Raw genomic sequence first — 18,895 nt, forward strand, 5'->3', positions numbered from 1 at the left:
CCAACAAAAGGTCTGCTATGAAGGTGAAATATATCGGTCCACTCCTTCTGTTATCTCCCCCACAAATGGTCACAATTTTGAAAAATTATATCTCTTTTAATTTACAAAATAACCATCCGATTTTCTTCAAATTTCACTCATCCAAATATTTCCATAAGAACAAGATCTGTTGTGAAGATGGAATATATCGATCCACTCCTTCTGGTACCTCCTCCACTAAGGGTCAAATATTTGAATGACCAAAACGCTTATAAATGCGAAATTAGCATCCGATTCTATTCAAATTCCCGGCGAAGCGCTTGCTTGAGGTGATCGACACTTTGGTATTTTTTAGTGCCAACCATGCTTTCCAAAATACTTCGGACACAATTGTCCAACGGATTGGTATCCTCAGATTTTGGTGGCCATTGTTCCCTGGAAATGAAGCGACGAACCTCATTTTGTAACCATTCTTAGATGGCGTGTGCTGAGTGCGATGGTGCTTAGTCCTGTTGGAATGTTCAAGGTCTGCGGCCCAAATGTTTGCGTGCCCAAAACTTTAATACCCCCTCCAGAATATTTATTCTGATGCCACAGTCGATTAATACGAGTGGGGAGTGACCATCGGCTGTTATGGCAGCCCACACCATCACCATGGCTGGCGCTTGAGTTCTGGTGGCCAACCGAAGGTGCACATTTTCAGCTGACCTCTTTGGCAAGTAAACACGATCATTTTGTTTATTTACAAACTGCTGGACAACGAATGTTTTCTCATCGGAGAAAACCAAATTCGGCAGCTCTTTTGTCTCTGAGTCTATTTTCTTTTTGTTGCGGTGTAAGTTCTTGAACTTTTGGAATTTCAATGGCTTTACCCCGATCTCATTTTTCAATATTTGCCGAATGGAATATTGCGATATGTTCAGCTCACGAGCCATTTTTCCGCCACTGCCACGAGGGTTTCGATCAAGGCGCCTCCTGCATTTCGAAATATTTCTGCTGATTTTGCTGTTTTCTTCCGTCCACTCCCTTGACGTCGGGCTACGCTACCAGTATCACGGTAACGAGCGATGGTACGAGACACAAAAGACATATTCACATTTAAATGCTGGAGTGCTCTAACGATAGCCACAAAGCCACTTGTGGTTTTCCAGCCAAATATAAATCACACTATCACACTTGAATTCCATCACGAATAACTTTTTTTTCTGGAAAATTCTCCCCAAAATGCTTTTGTACGCTTGTAAACAATATAATGAGCTGTCACTGGAATAATTTTAATAGCTGTCGGACGAGTGGCTTAGAAATGACAGCAGTTTGAAGTTGGTTGCAGTTTTTTCATCTCACCCTGTATCTTCAATTTCAATGAAACTTGGATTGAGTGACGGAATACAAAAACTAATCTGCCAATTTTTTTTGTAATCCGTTTAGATTTGGATAAAGCTCGCATATATAATATTAACAAAGACACTATATACCAAAAATGCATGGATTCCAAGAAAACTACACTCGAATATTTTCAAAAAAATAAATAAATAAATAAATGTAGAACTGGACGCAACTTTCCGCCTTTTTTTGTGACCTCCTATGATGAACTTTCGAAATGCTAATACTAATGCCTTATATTTTTGGTCCTACTTCCAAAATATTTTAGTTTTTTCTGCAATTTTCGAAAAATAATTGAATTTTGTCGCCCAATGTGATTATCTTTCTGCCATGGTTAACCTTATGACAGATTACATAAATCGAACACATACTGTCGGTCGTATATTTTATTTCCATTCAACTCGGATGTGTAATAAAAGAAACACCACAAAACGGAAAAAAACAAAGAGATAAAAACCCAAACAATAGACCAAGTTTAAGTAGACTGCGCCGTTTTACAGACGGCTCGTAAAGCGTGAGGAGGGTGAGGCTATCTGGTGGTAGGGAAAGCTTCAATAATTTCAAATGCGTTACTATCTCAGGGATGCCAAGAGCTCCAGTGTGGAGTAGGGGGGGGGGGAGGCTGAGAGATACGTTACGGTAATTGTCTACCGAGATCAGAGTGCAGTTTTAAAATTCAAATTATTTCAACCTTTGCTACAAAGCGAGGGTTTTTACTCTCGTTTGGACTCTCCTCAGTTTTCCACATGACAACAAAAACAACAGAACAAGTGTAGTTGGTGTTTAACCTGTGCGTGTATGAGTAACGATGAGAGTACGTAAGTTTGTTTATTATTTACTTTTGAAAAATGCCAACAATAATAATAAAAACAAGTACAATCTCACCTCACTGCACCCAATTGGCAACAAAAACAACAGCGACACGTCTGAGGAGTATCTCTCTCGGGGTTTCACACGAAGGCGAGAGTGTGCATTTTACAAACAAATACGAATATACTACGTACACAAACAAAAGAGGGAGAGAGAGACAATGCCACAAACAATTAAAGTGGAAGCAAGCCACGTTGAGAGGACGACAAAATAGATAAGAATCCAAGTGTTTAACTAGCATAATGACACTGTCTACGAAGATGGCACAGCACAGGTATGGGGAGAGGGCAGGAGGAACGTACTCACAGCCATCTTTGGCCGTTTGTTATGAATAATTAAATAATACTTTTTAAATGATTCATAGGAAAAAATATAAAACAAACAAAACGAGAAAAATTCTGCACAGTGTGACGAAATGGGGAAAATTTTAGATATAAATAGAGGGTGATTTTTTAAGGGCTATGGGAAAATTTTTCAAAGATAAAAGCACATGAAATTCAGAAAAATGTATGAAATCTTGTGTGAATTGTTTGAAGGATTATATGCGAATATTGACCACGACTGCATCTCAAATGATCCATCCGCTTTGTTCAATTTTGGTAAACAAACTCGTCTGTGTGGTTGGTCATAATTTTTAAAATAGCCTCATAAAAAAGTCTAAAGGCGCTACAAACACGATTTGGAAAGAGTGATGGAATTTGGTCCAAAAAGAAATTTGCCAGATTATATTGAAATCGGTCCAGGTTTGGATATAGCTTCCATACATTTTTTTCTCCCGATTTCGTGTATTTTATTCACAAAACACGATATGTGTGTCCGATTCCAATGAAATTTGGAATGAATGACGGAATTTGGTCTAAAAATACATTTGTCAAATTATATTGAAATCAGTTGAGGTTTAGACATAGCTTTAATGTACAGGGTGAGATGAAAAAACTGCAACCAACTTCAGATGTCATGTCATTTCTAAGCCCCTCGCCCGACAGCTATTAACAGTATTCCAGTGACAGCTCATTACATTGTTTACAAACGTATGGTTCGAAAAGTAAAGAAGCGACTTGATCGAAATCCGCGTCGCAGTGGCCGAAAAATGGCTCGTGAGCTGAACATATCGCAATATTCGATTCGGCAAATATTGAAAAATGAGCCCGGGGTAAAGCCATTGAAATTTCAAAAAGTGCAAGAACTTACACTGCAATAAAAAGAAAATAGACTCAAAAGAGCTAAAGAGTTGCTTCACTTGGTCGAAAGTGGTAAACTGTCGAATTCGGTTTTCTTCGAGGAGAAAACATTGTTTGCCCAGCAGTTTGTAAATAAACAAAATTATCGTGTTTACTTGCCAAAGAGGTCAGCTGAAAATGTGCACCTTCGGTTGGCCACCAGAACTCAAGCAACGGTCATGGTTATGGTGTGGGCGCCATAACAGCCGATGGTCGCTCTCCGCTCGTATTAATCGATCGAGACATCAGAATAAATTCTGAATTCGCGAAAATATTCTGGAGGGTGTATTAAAGCCTTGGGCACGCAAATATTTTGGGCGCAGACCTTGGACATTCCAATAGGGCTCAGCACTGTCGCCCTCCAAGAATGGTTACAAAATGAGTTTCCTCGCTTAATTTTCAGCGCACAATGGCCACCAAAATCTCCGGATACCAATCCGTTAGACTATTGTGTCTGGAGTATTTTGGAAAGCAAGGTTGGCACTAAAAAATACCAAAGTGTCGATCACCTCAAGTAAGCGCTTCGCCGGGAATGTGACGGTTTCATTGGCCGTTTGAAGGCCATAATTCGTGCCAAAGGTGACCAGTGCGAACAAATCTAAACATATTCTAAAATTTGATGCTATTTTCGACATTTTTTGCTTTCATGCTATAAAATTTAGAAAAAAAATGTAAAAATTATAGCAGTTTTTTTTATCTCACCCTGTATTTCCCAAAATTTTTTTAGTTATACTCCCGACGATACTATATACCTAACATAGAAGCCCGGACATAATCCCCATTGCAATTATGGTTTTATTTGTTGGTCATAACCCCCATAATAAAGTGGGTATTAAATCCACATTCAAAACGGACATAATCCCCATGGGGAGTTTTACCGTTTGCTATGGGGGTTACGTCCGAAAAAATCTATTCGATTTTAAAGTTAATATCTTCGGAACTACAAAAGATATGTAAATCATAATGGGTAATTTCTTGATTTTTTAGGGAGTTTTCAAAAAGTTCCGCTACAAAAATACCAATTTTCTTGTATTGCTCAGGAACCGGTTCAAACAACCACGACATATGACGACTTGTTGAATAGGTATTTCCATAAGCTTTCAAATGATACCAATTTTGATAAGAACAGGATTTTGTATCCGAACTTTCGAGTCGAGTAACCGGATATTTTTCCCACGAAAAAACAGGTTAAAAATGCTTACCCCATAATGGCGTTTACGTCCGCAATCGTTTTTTTCGAGTCGAGTAACCGGATATTTTTCCCACGAAAAAACTGGTTAAAAATGCTTACCCCATAATGGCGTTTACGTCCGCAATCGTTTTGGACGTAACCTCCCCCCCACTTGTTTTGGGGACTATGTCCTTCTAGGGATTATGACCAATTTTTTTGGACATAATCCTCATTCAATTTTAGGGTTTATGGTCAAAAAAAAAATACGGTCATAATCTCCAAAACTATAATGGAGATTTATGACATGGCACTCCTAAAATGAATTGATTCCAAGGAATCTTAACTCTAATATTTTGAAAAATATAAAAAAAGGAAGCTTGTCATACGACCGGGATCTCATATTTGTCCAACATTCTTTTAATTTACTAACCTTGCCTAGATTTTAAGATATTTTTAATATTTTTTTTTATTCTAAGAACTTTTTGACCAAAACATAAATCCTCTTCAAAACACTGTGCCCTCTCTGTACCCCACATCGCCACTTTGTCATTATTCAAGAACATGTTCTAAAATAATTATTAATCAAGTGAAACCACTTCCATGAGAATTTTACAATTAACATGAAACAAAAAACGGAACGCAAAACAAAAAAGAAAAGCAGGCGGCGGATTCATGTCATAGGATGTGTGGGCATTCATGTCGTTTGCCGTTTTTTTTTTCGTTGTTTTGTTCGACACCAGTCAAGATTCATTGTCTCGTTTATCGCATTTCGAAGATGAGCGCGGCAGCGTACCGAACAAAAGAGATATCGACATATATGGGAATAACAAAAAAAAAAAAAGAAACAACAACAATTTTTCATTAAAACATTTTTTTATTGGGTGCAGTGACTTTTATTCTGGATTTCTTTGGAAATTGTAATTGTTATTTCATGGAAATTTATTTAAAGTAAAAAACAATTTGAAACAATTGGGCGCCATCTGTTCACTTTGTTGGTTATTTGTAATATTTTGCAAAAAGCTGAAGCTAGGGAACATTTGTGGGGACTATATGAACACAAAAAGGGGAAACTAGAACACTTGGTGCCTGATTCTCCGTCTAGTACCTCCCCCAAAACGGATCAAAGTTTTAAATTACACTGTGCAACAAAATTCAATTTTTTTTCAAAATTAAAGTAATTAACGAAATTGATTAAGAGTAGAGCCAAAAATATGAGACATGTGTATCGGCATCTTGAAAGTTTTTTTTTTATCTGGATGTAACCAAAATAGGGCTGGGAAGTTCCGCCCAGTTTTACATTCTTGAAAATATCTGGGCTAAGATTCCTTGGAAAGGATGCATTTGAATTATATTGTGTCTTCGGCAATATTACTGGCAAAAACTCAAGGAAAACTTCTGCAAAACAAAGCGCCAAAAATATTAACAAATTAAGCCTCATTTAAGTCATAAAATGGATCTTTTTATGTCATATTCATCAAAATTATTCATTGTAAAATTTTACTATCGATGTGAAGATGGGATATACTGGTAACGCCCTCTTGTAACTCCCCAAAACTGTTCGAAAGTGTCACATATAGAGGATGAGATGAAAAAACTGCAAACAACTTCAGACTGCTGTCATTTCTAAGCCACTCGTCCGACAGCTGTTAAAATTATTCCAGTGACAGCTCTTTATATTGTTTGCAAACGTAGAAAAGCATTTTGGAGAGAGTTTTCAAGAAAAAAATTTATTCGTGATGGAATTCAGGCGTGATAGTGTGATTTCTTTATATTTGGCTTGAAAACCACAAGTGGCTATCGTTAGAGCACTCCAGCATTTAAACATGAATAAGTCTTTTGTGTCTCGTACCATCGCTCTTTACCGTGATACTGGTAACGTAGCCCCACGTCAAGGAAGTGGACGGAAGAAAACAGCGACATCAGCAGAAATGGTTCGAAAAGTAAAGAAGCGACTTGATCGAAAACTGCGTCGCAGTGGCCGAAAAATCGCTCGTGAGCTGAAGATATCGCAATATTGCATTCGACAAATAATGAAAAATGAGCTCGGGGTAAAGTCATTGATATTCCATTACACCGCAACAGAAAGAAAATAAACTCAGACTCAAAAGAGCTAAAGAGTTGCTTCGCTTGGCCGAAAGTGGTGAACTGCCGAATTTGGTTTTTTTCGCCCTCCGATGAGAAAACATTCGTTGTCCAGCAGTTTGTAAACAAACAAATTGATCGTGTTTACTTGCCAAAGAGGTCAGCTAAAAATATGCACCTTCTGTTGGCCACCAGAACTCAAGCGCCGGCCAAAGAGATCAGCAGAAAATCTGCACCTTCGGTTGGCCATGGTGATGGTGTGGGTCGCCATAACAGCCGATGGTCGTGGCATAAGAATAAATGCCGAATATTGTCGCGAAAATATCCTGGAGGGTGTATTAAAGCCTTGGGGACGCAAAAATTTTGGCCGCAGACCTTGGACATTCCAACAGGACTCAGCACCATCGCACTCAGCACGCGCCACCCAAGAATGGCTACAAAATGAGATTCCTCGCTTCATTTCCAGCGCACAATGGCCACCAAAATCTCCGGATACCAATCCGTTGGACTATTGTGTCTGGAGTATTTTGGAAAGCAAGGTTGGCATTAAAAAATACCAAAGTGTCGATCACCTCAAGCAAGCACTTCGCTGGGAATGGGCAAAAATACCGCAGAGCATCATTTGGGCAGCGCATGACAGTTTCATTGGCCGTTTGAAGGCCATAATTCGTGCCAAAATTGACCAATTCAAACAAATCTGACCTTATTCTAAAATTTGATGCAATTTCCGACATTTTTTGCTTCCATTCAATAAAATTTAACAAAAAATGTAAAAATTATGGCGTTTGATTTTGTTGCAGTTTTTTATCTCACCCTGTATACCTTCAAAGGATTTCGAGTGCACCAAATTACCAATATCAGTCCAAATTAACTGAATTTTGGCACATTCGACCGAATACAGTCTAGAAGCAAGTACATCAAATTTGGTAAAAAATTTGTTCAGATATAGCTATAGTTCCGATGCATATGTTTTATCCGATTTGAGGTTTTAAGTCCCTCACATTCGTAATATCCACTCCACAACAATGATATTTGATACCAAAGATCTTTAAGGGCTCGGAAATACCATTGTCAAATTTTATCGAAATCGGCTCAGATTTGGATATAGCTCCCATATATATCCTTAATCCGATTTCCGGTTTTTTGTGCGAATAATGGCACAAAGGAATGGACTTTCGGAACGTACGTTTCCATTTGGAAATGGCCCCGATATATATCGGCACCGATACATATATTTTTATACCCTCCACCATAGTATGGAGGGTATATTAAGTTTGTCATTCCGTTTGTAACACCTCGAAATATACATTTTAGACCCCACAAAGTATATATATCCTTGATCAGCATAAAATTCTATGTCGATTTAGCAAGGTCCGTCCATCTGTCCGTCTATCCGTCTTTGGAAATCACTCTAGCTTCCGAACGAAATGAAGTAGATTGATAAAATTTTACTCAAATATATATTATGTCTGCAGGACTTTGGGTATTGAAAATGGGTCATATAGGTCCACGTTTAGGTATGGCCTCCATATAACGGTACCTCCCGATATGCGGTATTTTGATGATTTTACCGACATTATTTATCGGAATTGTTTCAAAATTGGTATTTGAAGTTCATAATAGATACCACAAACAAAGACAGAAAATTATCTGTGCTGTTCCACGTCTTCGAATAGCCCCTATATAACCTTACATTCCGACATTCGGTATTTTGATGATTTTAGCGCCATTATTTACCGGAATTGTTTCAAATTTGGTATTTAAAGTTCGTTATGGATACTACTGTCTAAGACAGAAAATTGTCCGTGCAGGTCCACGTCTTCGAATAGCCCCATATAACCTTACATTCCGATATTCGGTATTTTGATGATTTTAGCGCCATTATTTACCGGAATTGTTTCAATTTTGGTATTTGAAGTTCGTAATGGATACTACAGCCTAAGACAGAAAATTGTCTGTGCTGGTCCACGTTTAAGTATAACCCCATATTACCTCCCTATATTCGTTATTTTGATGATTTTAACGACATTAATCACCGGAATTGTTTCAAATTTGGTATTTAAAGTTCGTTATGGATACTACAGCCTAAGACAGAAAATTGTCTGTGTAGCTCCACATCTTCGTATAGCCCCCATATAACGCTACCTCCTGATATTCGGTATTTTGATGATTTTAGCGACTTTATTCACCGGAATTGTTTCAAATTTGGTATTTAAAGTTCGTTATGGATACTACTGTCTAAGACAGAAAATTATCTGTGCAGCTCCACGTCTTCGTATAGCCCCCATATAGCGGTACCACCCGATATGCGGTATTTTGATGATTTTTGCGTCATTATCCGCCGGAATTGTTTCAAATTTGGTATTTGAAGTTCGTAATGGATACTGCAGCCTATGACGGAAAATTTTCTGTGCAGGCCCCATATAACTGTACCTCCCTATATTCGGTATTTTGATGATTTTAGCGACATTATTCACCGGAATTGTTCCAAATTTGGTATTTTGTAGTTCGCAATGGATACTACAGCCTGACCCAGAAAATTATCTATGCAATTCCACGTCTTCGAATAGCCCCCACATATAACGGTACCTCCCGATATTCGTTATTTTGATGATTTTAGCGACATTATTCAATTTTTAACGGATTTTATTTTTTGAAAATTGCCAAATTCGTTCCAAATGGTGGAGGGTATCCAAAGTTCAGCCCGGGCCGGAACTTACAGCTGTAGCAGTGTTATATTTTTATAAAAAATAAAAAATGTCTCCGTCAAACTTAGGGAAAATTGATTCAGAATTGGATATGCCTCCCATAATTTATTTCCTTCTGAAATCAAATTATAGCTGCGCTAAAGCCAAAGATTGATAGGTGGTATGATCTACTTTAAATAAATTATTTTATTACGGGAGCTCTACTAAATATGCATAGTGGTGCAGGGTATCATATAGTCAGCACTGCCCGACTTTTGACTTTTCCTTACTGGTTTTTAGCTTGACTTATTTTCCGTAGGTTTTTTGGTGTTGGTGTACCTTCAATGTATTCTAATATTAAGGCTGAAATTAATTAAAATTTTAGCCGTACCTTTACGAATATGCCACAGTGTAGTGTGTACTCTAATAATGACAGAGAACATGATATTCCCCAAAATGAAGATTAACTTATATTTATAACAGCAACAACAGATAGGTAGGTAGTTAGGTATCACATGGGCTTAGTCATACAGCGGTTAGTCAGAACGATAACAAAAACAAAAAAACAACAACGAAAATATTTATTAATTACTTTCTCAAATCAAACATATTAGATAAAACAAACAAAACAACAAACATAAATAACAAAAAAAAAACCAACACAGCAAATAAAAATATTAAAAACAAAATCTCTCTCCCTCTTCTTTTTCAGGGTCCCAAAGATTCCCCCAATTACTACATAGCCTGTCAGGCCCCGTTGGAGACCACCGTTGAAGATTTCTGGCGCATGATATGGGAACAACAATCCCGTGTCATAATCCAGGCAACCGACCTCATCGAAAATGGCATTGAAAAATGTTTCGAATATCTACCGCCCTCCGTTACGCTGGATAATCACGCAACATTTGGCGACTTCCAAGTCACGCTACAGAATCGTGAAGTCAAAGATAAATATGCCATTTCCACAATTCTGCTGAAAAATACCGCCGAAAATAATGCCAGCCGAGAGTTGACCCACTACTGGTATAAATGGCCAGAGACGGGAGTGCCCGTTGAAGAGGCACCCATCATCGCAATGCTACTGGAGGCTCGTTCTTCTCTCATTAGTTATGCCATCGAACAGGCTAATGAAGAAAAAGAAAAGAGTTCAGCGCCGGGGGCAGGTAATACCTTGAGATCGGCCGAAGAGGGTGGAGCGACAAATGGCGTCAAAGATGGAACAAATTCGAATGGTAGCAGTAATGCGGAAATAAATGGCAATATTTCAATGGTGCCAATCAAAAAGACTGCCAGAAATCAGGGGTAAGTGGGAAAGTTATGAGTGTGTGTGTATGTGTGGTAGAATGAAAAAGTTTTTCTACAATAACCGATTTATTCTTTTTAATATCAAAAAAATTGCAGAAGTAGTAGATTCTTGCAGGTTCTAGATCAGAGCATTAAAATTATTTTATTAACAGTATATTGTTGAAATATTCATCGGCTTCGGCCAAAGTCAGTTTCCGATAGATGACCTCTCGAAACGTCCTCTGTCTTTTCAACACCTGCTGAAAATTAGTTTATGATATGTTTCTTATGAAAAATCTCCAAAGTGGCCTAGGTTAATATGCTAAGAGACCATTCCGAATTCCTTTCTCTTCTCAAATAGTAAGCAGATCAAATAACTGAGTTCTAGGATCCATATAAACGTATAAATGTCTATGTAATTTAAAGTATTTGAAAATTAAAGCATGCTTTTAGGCACACAATTTGTATTGAATTGAGTTGTTTTATACAAAGTTCACATGGCACGTGATTCGCTCTTTTCGTTGATCAGGTAAGGGCGTCTTTTACAAACTTCTGCTGTCACACACTTGCGTATGTGTTTTTATACCCACCACCATACTATGGAGGGTACATTAATTTTGTCATTCCGTTTGTAACTCCTCGAAATACTTATGTCAGACTCAACTCTTGATCAGCGTAAAATTCTAAGAAGATTTAGCCATGTCCGTCTGTCTGTCTATCTGTCTGTCTATCTGTCTATACGTCTGTCTATACGTCTGTCTTTCTGTTGTAATCACGCTATCTTTCGAACGAATTGAGGTAAAAGGCTAAAATTTTGCACACATGTTGATTTTGCCAGCAGGCAGGTTAAGTTCGTAAATGGGCCATATAGGTCCACGTTTTTATATAGCGCCCATATAAAGGTACCTCCCGATATTCAGTATAAATTGATGCATTTAGCGACATTATTTACCGGAAGTGTTTCAAATTTGGTATTTGAAGTTCGTAATGGATAATACAGCCTATGACAGAAAATTGCTTGTGAAGGTCCTCGTCTTCGTATAGCCCCCATATAACGGTACCCCCTGATATTCAGTATTTTGATGATATTAGCGACATTATTCACCGGAATTGTTTCAAATTTCGTATTTGAAGTTCATAATCGATACTACGGCCTATGATAGAAAATTGTCTCTGCAAGTCCACGTCTTCGAATAGCCCCCATATAACGGTACCTCCGATATTCGGGATTTTGATGATTTTAGCGACATTATTTACCGGAATTATTTCAAATTTAGTATTTGAAGTTTGTAATGAATAATACAGCCTATGACAGAAAATTGTTTGTGCAAGTCCACGTCTTCGAATAGACCCCATATAACGGTACCCCCGATATTCAGTTTTTTGATGATTTTAGCGACATTATTTACCGGAATTATTTCAAATTTTGTATTTGAAGTTCGCAAGGCTGTATGCCTATGCCAGAAACTTATCTGTGCAGGTCCACGTTTTATAACCCCCATGGTACCTCCCGATATTCGGTATTTTGATGATTTTGGCTACATTATAAACAGATTTTTTTTCAAGTTTCACATTTGAATATTGTAACAGCTTATGACAAAAGTTGCCTTCGCATGTTCACGTCGTCGTACACGGCTACCGAGTTTTTAAGATTTCAACAGAATTTTTAAACAGATTTTTTTTTTGTTGTTTTGAAAATTGCCAAATTTGTATCAAATGGTGGAGGGTACTCAAAGTTCGGCCCGGCCGAAATTACAGCTTTTTTACTTGTTAAACCCTCAGCCATGCGGCTACATTTGATACGACCAAAACTTGTCTCATTGAAATAACAAAGACATCTATTTTAGACCCTAGATGTCTTTGGACCAAATCTGTTTCAAAAGATTTGGAGTCGTCCTTCTGTCAGCCTATCTTTCTGGCTAGTACGCGCAATAACTTTTGAAGGCAGTATCCGTTTTCGGCCAAACTGGGTACATTGTGATATTATTTTCAAACTTAGATTGTATTCGGAGATGGTCACTCCCCCAAAAAGGTTATTTTCTTTGAAAATAATTTACCTCTTAGAAAGAGAAAGAATCATCCGATTTTTTTTTTTTTCAAACTTAAAATCCTAATATTCGCATCAGTGCTAAGTCAGGCGTGGCTTCTAAAATTTAAAATGAAAGCTCTATTGTCTTCAAATTTAACACATCCCAATATTTCTACCAACACTTGAAACTCTTATGAAGACACTTCTTCTTCTGACGAAATCTACCCACAATGGGTCAACATTTTAAATAACCATGACGCTCATAAAACGTTAAAAAGGCATCCGTTTCTTTCCACACTTGTTGGAATGTCCAAGGTCTGCAGCCAAATGTTTGCGTAACCAAGGCTTTAATACACCCTCCAGAATATTTTCGGGATAATATTCGGCATTTATCCTGATGCCACGGTCGATTGATACGAGCGAAAAGCGACCATCGATTGTTGTGGCGGCCCACACCATCACGAGACACAAAATATTTATTCACATTTAAATGCTGGAGTGCTCTACCGATAGCCACTTGTGGTTCTCCAACCAAATATAAAGAAATCACGCTTGAATTCCATCACGAATAACTTTTTTCTGAAAAAGTCCTCACCTAGACCAAGCTTGGCACGTCGCAATATTTATATCATGTACAATATTGTGCCATTCCTTCGGAACCTACTCCAAAGAGGGTCAACGCTTCGCATAGTAAAAACCGAAGTCAGAATATATATTTAAATGATCGAACATTGGCTGAGGGTCTGCATCTGTCGGCAAAACCGACTGATACGTTTTCACTTGTTCAGGTACATAATTTGAACGGAGAACAAATAGTTCAAATGTCAATGAGAACATGATATAATTCTAATGCACTTTAAAGTCAACAAAAGATGAAGCATATTTTTAGGATCATATTATTCCGTGAATTTATGAGAATAATGGGTATTTTGAAATATTTGGAAGGTCTTAAAAAACGTTACTTCTTTCCTAAAAAAGAAATTAAACAAAAGAAAGAAATGAGCTATAAGTTGCAACGAGTTGTATCCCTATTTTACAAAAAAATCAGACAACAACATCATGTGACCGTTTGCGACTGCCGATGGTCCATGGAATTTTAACAAAAATTGCTTCCAATTTAGGACTTTCCGATCCAGATGTTTTGCAAAATATTGATATTCTCATCCACATTATTACATACTTACATATTTTTGTCTATTTCATATGCTTGTTCGTATTTGTCCCCATGATGTTCTGCATGATGTTAAAGTGTGTGTTTTTTCTCCTTCTTTTTTCTTATTCTAGTCCCTTAACTGTCCACTGCTCTCCAGGTACTGGTCGAACGGGTACAATTATTGCATGTGACATTGCCATACGCAGCCTGGAGACACCCAAGCGAACCGTTGACATTCCCCATATTGTGTACTATGTGAGGCGAGGACGAGCCAGTGCTGTGCTGACCAAGGAACAATACGAATTTATCTATAAAGTGGCCAATATGTATGCGGCGAAAATAACCAATCCAAGTAATTATAATTGAAGCGAAGGCGAAAACTGATGACCAACAACAAAGAGGCCTTGCGAGAGAACAACAACAAACCAAGTAATTATAATTGAGGTGGCGATAACTGAAAACCAACCAAGAGGCCTTGCGACAACAATGATTTGTTAAAATTCCATACCAAAAGTGCCTTGAATTAAAAACAGGAGAAGGAGCAGGGAGTCCACATACATCTTCCATGATATTATGCTGTGAGGATATAGTACCCCAGCTGGCCTTGAAGCTACTACCCAGGAGCAGGAAATCAAACATCAAAACAAACAAACGAAAATCGCTCACATATTTAGTCATTATAAATATATTATTTTTATTTAATTTTTTATTATTAGAAATATATGTAAATGTACATACATACATATATAGATCAATATACATATTTCTGTGTATATGTTTTTGTCTCCAAGACATATGGTATATATGTTTGCCGGACAAAATTTGCAGCTTTATAAAAAACACATTGGCGATCATAGATTTATAATTTGCTTTAAAAAATATAATTAGAAAGAAAAAAAAACGCTATATACGTATTTCCAAATACTGAAACTCCAACAGTAACTATATAAAAGAAATTGTATTTATTTAATCTCTAGATATTCTCTGCTAAACAAAACAACAACAACACACAACTGTTATGTATTAATTCCTTCTATTTGTGATATTATTAGTTATTGAATTTAGTTGAAAAGTAAAAAAACAAAATAAAAAACAAAATCTAAACTAAAACAACAAAACATTAAACCTAATTCTGTAATTTATATAAAATTCTGTATATTTACTGTATTCAATTTTTGTTGCTTGTATTATACGTAAACACTTTTTTTATAATTATGTATTATTATTAAAAAGAAAAACAGTAAAATTTCGTTGTAAACATTTGTATGTTTCCTGTTTTATTTTTTTCTCTCTTCATGTAAACATTGAATGTTTATTTGTAAATAATTTTTAAATTAAATAAAAATAATTAGTAAATATATTTATGTACACATACAGAAACACACACATATAAAATGGTTTATTAAAACAGAAAATATAACAACAAAACAAGAAAATATTTAATATAAATGAAATGTGTTTTATTTTAATTCAATGAGGTTTTCTTAACACATACGATGTGAGAATCAGAGCATATCTTAAGGCGCAAACAGTAATACACAGACCGTAGATATTGCAATGAAATGCTTTATCAAGGTAGACAAAGGGATCAAATATATTTAACAAAAACCATTAAAAAAATATAAAATTCTGGCGGGGCCGACTTTATGATACCATACACCCCTTCGCATATATAGTAGGGCTTCACATAACAAATAAAAGTTTAATTAAATCATACCAACTATGATTATAGTTGCAATTTAAAGTCCAAAGGAACTAATATATGAGAGGAATACCCTCCTCTGAATAGATTTGTACTAAATTTGAGGAGGCATTTGTGTCTTTTCAATTCGGGAGTGTTTTACCCATTTGGTGCACAATTAAGTTAAAGTCAGATAAATATATATATGGGAGCTATATTCAAATTTGAACCGATCTCGATAAAATTTATCGAAGGTATTTTTGAGCTGTATTTGATATATTTTTTCTCCAATATCATTGTTACAGAGTGCATATTACGACTACGGAGGACATCGGATGAACAACATATGTATATGGGAGCTATATCTATATCTGAACCCATTTTCACCAAATTTGACATACTTGTTTCTAGGCTCAATTTGGTCGTAATCACAAATTCACACTATTTGGGATAACGTTACACGTTTGGTTCACAATAAAAGGAAATCGAAAACGAAACTATATATGGGAGCTATATCTAAAGTTTGACTGATTATCTCCAATTCTAATTGTGTTTATCGTTGTGTTCAACGAATTATTCTGCAAAATATTCTCCTCCAAATTTTTTTGGAAATTTTCGAATTTAGATTCCTTAAAATCCGTTCAGTTAAATTACATAGTGTCTTCGGCAATATTACAGATAATAACATGAGGATTATTTTGGTGGAATATTTAAAACTTCAAGCGAGTCGCCAAATGGGTATTTTTATCGTTTTTTTTTTAAAAAATATGATTAAAAAATTCTCAATTTTACCTAAACTCTAGAAATTCATAATTGAGTGAGTGACTGATTTAGAATCAACGCCCAGACGAAACGACTGAGGTTCAAATGAAATTTTGCAAAAGATTCGGTCTTGGTATTAAGAGGGTACGAAAAGTACAAAAATGTACCAAAAATTTAATAATTTTATTGCTTTGGACAAACCGCATGTGGAAGAAATCTGAAATTTGAAATAAGATTAATTGATGGAGTGCAGGATAGATTTACCAAAGAGTTTTTTTTTCGGAAATACGAACTTCAAGGTTACGAAAAGTTCTAAAATGGTACTAAACTTGTAAAATGGTATGATTTGATATTATGTGAACGGATAGAGCTAACAAAACAAGGTTGAAAAGCAAGTTTGATATAGGAAGGTGAATGTTTTGGAAATGTGTACAAAGTATACGAATTGTACTAAATGGTACTAAACTTGGAATAGTTTGGCTTAGGGTAAACGGATGAAATTGGAATTTTGAAATGTTGATATTGGGGTCCCTGTTGATGGTAGGTTTGTGATAAAGAGGTGGTTTTGGAAGTGTGTACTATAATAAATAGTACTATAATTGGTATAATTTGGTATTGATTGTACGAATTTCTGAATTTTGCTACTAGGATCGTTGTTCAAGTGTACATACGGCATATGGAGGTGGTTTTGGTAATGTGTACTAAAAGTGCACGAAAAATACTAAATGGTACTATATTTGGTATTGGGTGAAGGGATAGAGATCAACTTCTGAAATTTGATATTGAAGTCTCTGTTGGTATCTGGAATTGAGATATGGTGGTTTTGGAAATGTGGACCATAATTGTACTATAAGTACTAAATTTGGTATTGGGTGAAGGGATAGAGCTAAAATTCTGATAAAGATGTCATTGATATAGATGTATATGTCATTGATGGTGTCTATGAGAGACAAGGGGTGCTGGTTTTGGATATGCATACTACAATTGCACTAAACGGTACTGGGGAAAAATGCAGAGCTAAAATCCTGAAATTTTAAATTAAAGTCACTGTTGACATCTGAGGTTTAGATATGGGCATTGCTTTAAAAATTAGTACGAAAAGTAAATTTGTACGAAAAGTATTAATGCTATTGGCGGGAATAATTAAATTTGACACTGGGTTCTCTGTTGGTAGCTGAATTAAATTTGACACTGAGGTCTCTGTTGGTAGCTGAAATTGAGATATGGAGGTGGTTTTGGAAATATGTATTATAATTGTTTGAAATGTAAAAAGAAATTCTGAAATATGATGTTAAGGTCACTGTTGGTTTCTATCGCTTACATATAGAGATGTTGAAATAGTTTTGGGCAGAAAAATTGGATAAGTGTCCATGGTGCAATGGCAAACATTAGGTAGACATTTTCCTATTATTCTTTTCGAAATAGGAAGAACTTGAGTAACATATAAAATATTGAAGTTTTGCTTAAAAATTTGGTCAAGTAAAAGAGTAGTAAGTTCGACTGTGCCGTTTTTGGAATAAATTTACAAAAAAAAACCTGTTAATGCTCGTCAAATTAATTTTTGTCATGGGCCATTACGATATTCAAATACGAAACTTGAAACAATTCCGGTGAATAATGTCGCTAAAATTATCATAACACCGAATATAGGGAGGTAGAGTTATTGGGCGGCTATACGAAGGCATAGGCCTGCATATGCAATTTTTTATCATAGGCTGTAGTACCTATTAGAAACTTTATATACAAATTTGTAAAAATTCCGGTGAATAATGTCGCTAAAATCATCAAAATACCGAATGTAGGGATGTATCGATATATGGGGACTAAACGAAGACGTCGACCTATTTGTGTAATTTTCTGTCATAGGCTGTAGTAACCATTTCGAACTTCCAATACCAAATTTGAAACAATCCCGGTCAATAATGTCGCTAAAATCATCAAAGAGCCGAATATGGGGAGGTACCGTTATATGGAGACTATACCAAAACGTGGACCTACATGGCCCATTTTCAATACCAAAATTCCTGTAGACATAATATACATTTGAGTAAAATGTCATCATCCTACTTCATTTCGTTCGGAAGCTAGAGTGATTTCCACAGACGGACGAATATCGTTAAATCGACATAGAATTTTATGCTGATCAAGAATACATATACTTTGTGGGGTCTAAAATGTGTATTTCGAGGTGTTACAAACGGAATGACAAACTCCATACGATGGTGGAGGGTATAAAAAGTGATTGCAGGACAACATTTATTTCCTTTGTCACTTTCTCCTACAAAAAGAGATTTGTCGGAAGATTTGTCACTGTAAGTTCAGGCTTACCGTGATCTCTGTATTGATATTTACAAAAAACAAGTAAAAAAGTATCGGTCGGTTTTGCCGACAGATGTATACCCTCAGCCCTCTTCACCCTCTATGGAGTGGGTTTTTAAAGAATGGGTCAATATTGTCAATTTCGTATCGGACCTACATAAATATGATATAAATATTATTATAGCAAATGGATATAGCAATTGTAAGGAATCACTGAGTTGTTTCGCAATTTATGACAGATAAAAATATTGAAAAATGTGTCTCTTTGTGGGTGA

At 36.2% G+C, this 18,895-nt stretch overlaps 1 protein-coding gene across 1 annotated transcript in view; it reads left to right on the forward strand.

Moving 5' to 3' along the window:
* Positions 1–14,502, forward strand: part of LOC101893692 (serine-rich adhesin for platelets) — a 105,069-nt gene extending 90,567 nt beyond the window's left edge. The window contains exons 5-6 of the mRNA XM_005180822.4: positions 10,105–10,694; positions 13,990–14,502. Coding sequence (XP_005180879.1) covers positions 10,105–10,694; positions 13,990–14,224 — 825 coding nt within the window. The 3' untranslated portion in view covers positions 14,225–14,502. The remainder of the gene's footprint in view (positions 1–10,104; positions 10,695–13,989) is intronic.
* Positions 14,503–18,895: the final 4,393 nt, after the last annotated feature.

The sequence above is a fragment of the Musca domestica genome, unplaced genomic scaffold (genome assembly GCF_030504385.1).
Source record: "Musca domestica strain aabys unplaced genomic scaffold, Musca_domestica.polishedcontigs.V.1.1 76, whole genome shotgun sequence".
NCBI lineage: Eukaryota > Metazoa > Arthropoda > Insecta > Diptera > Muscidae > Musca > Musca domestica.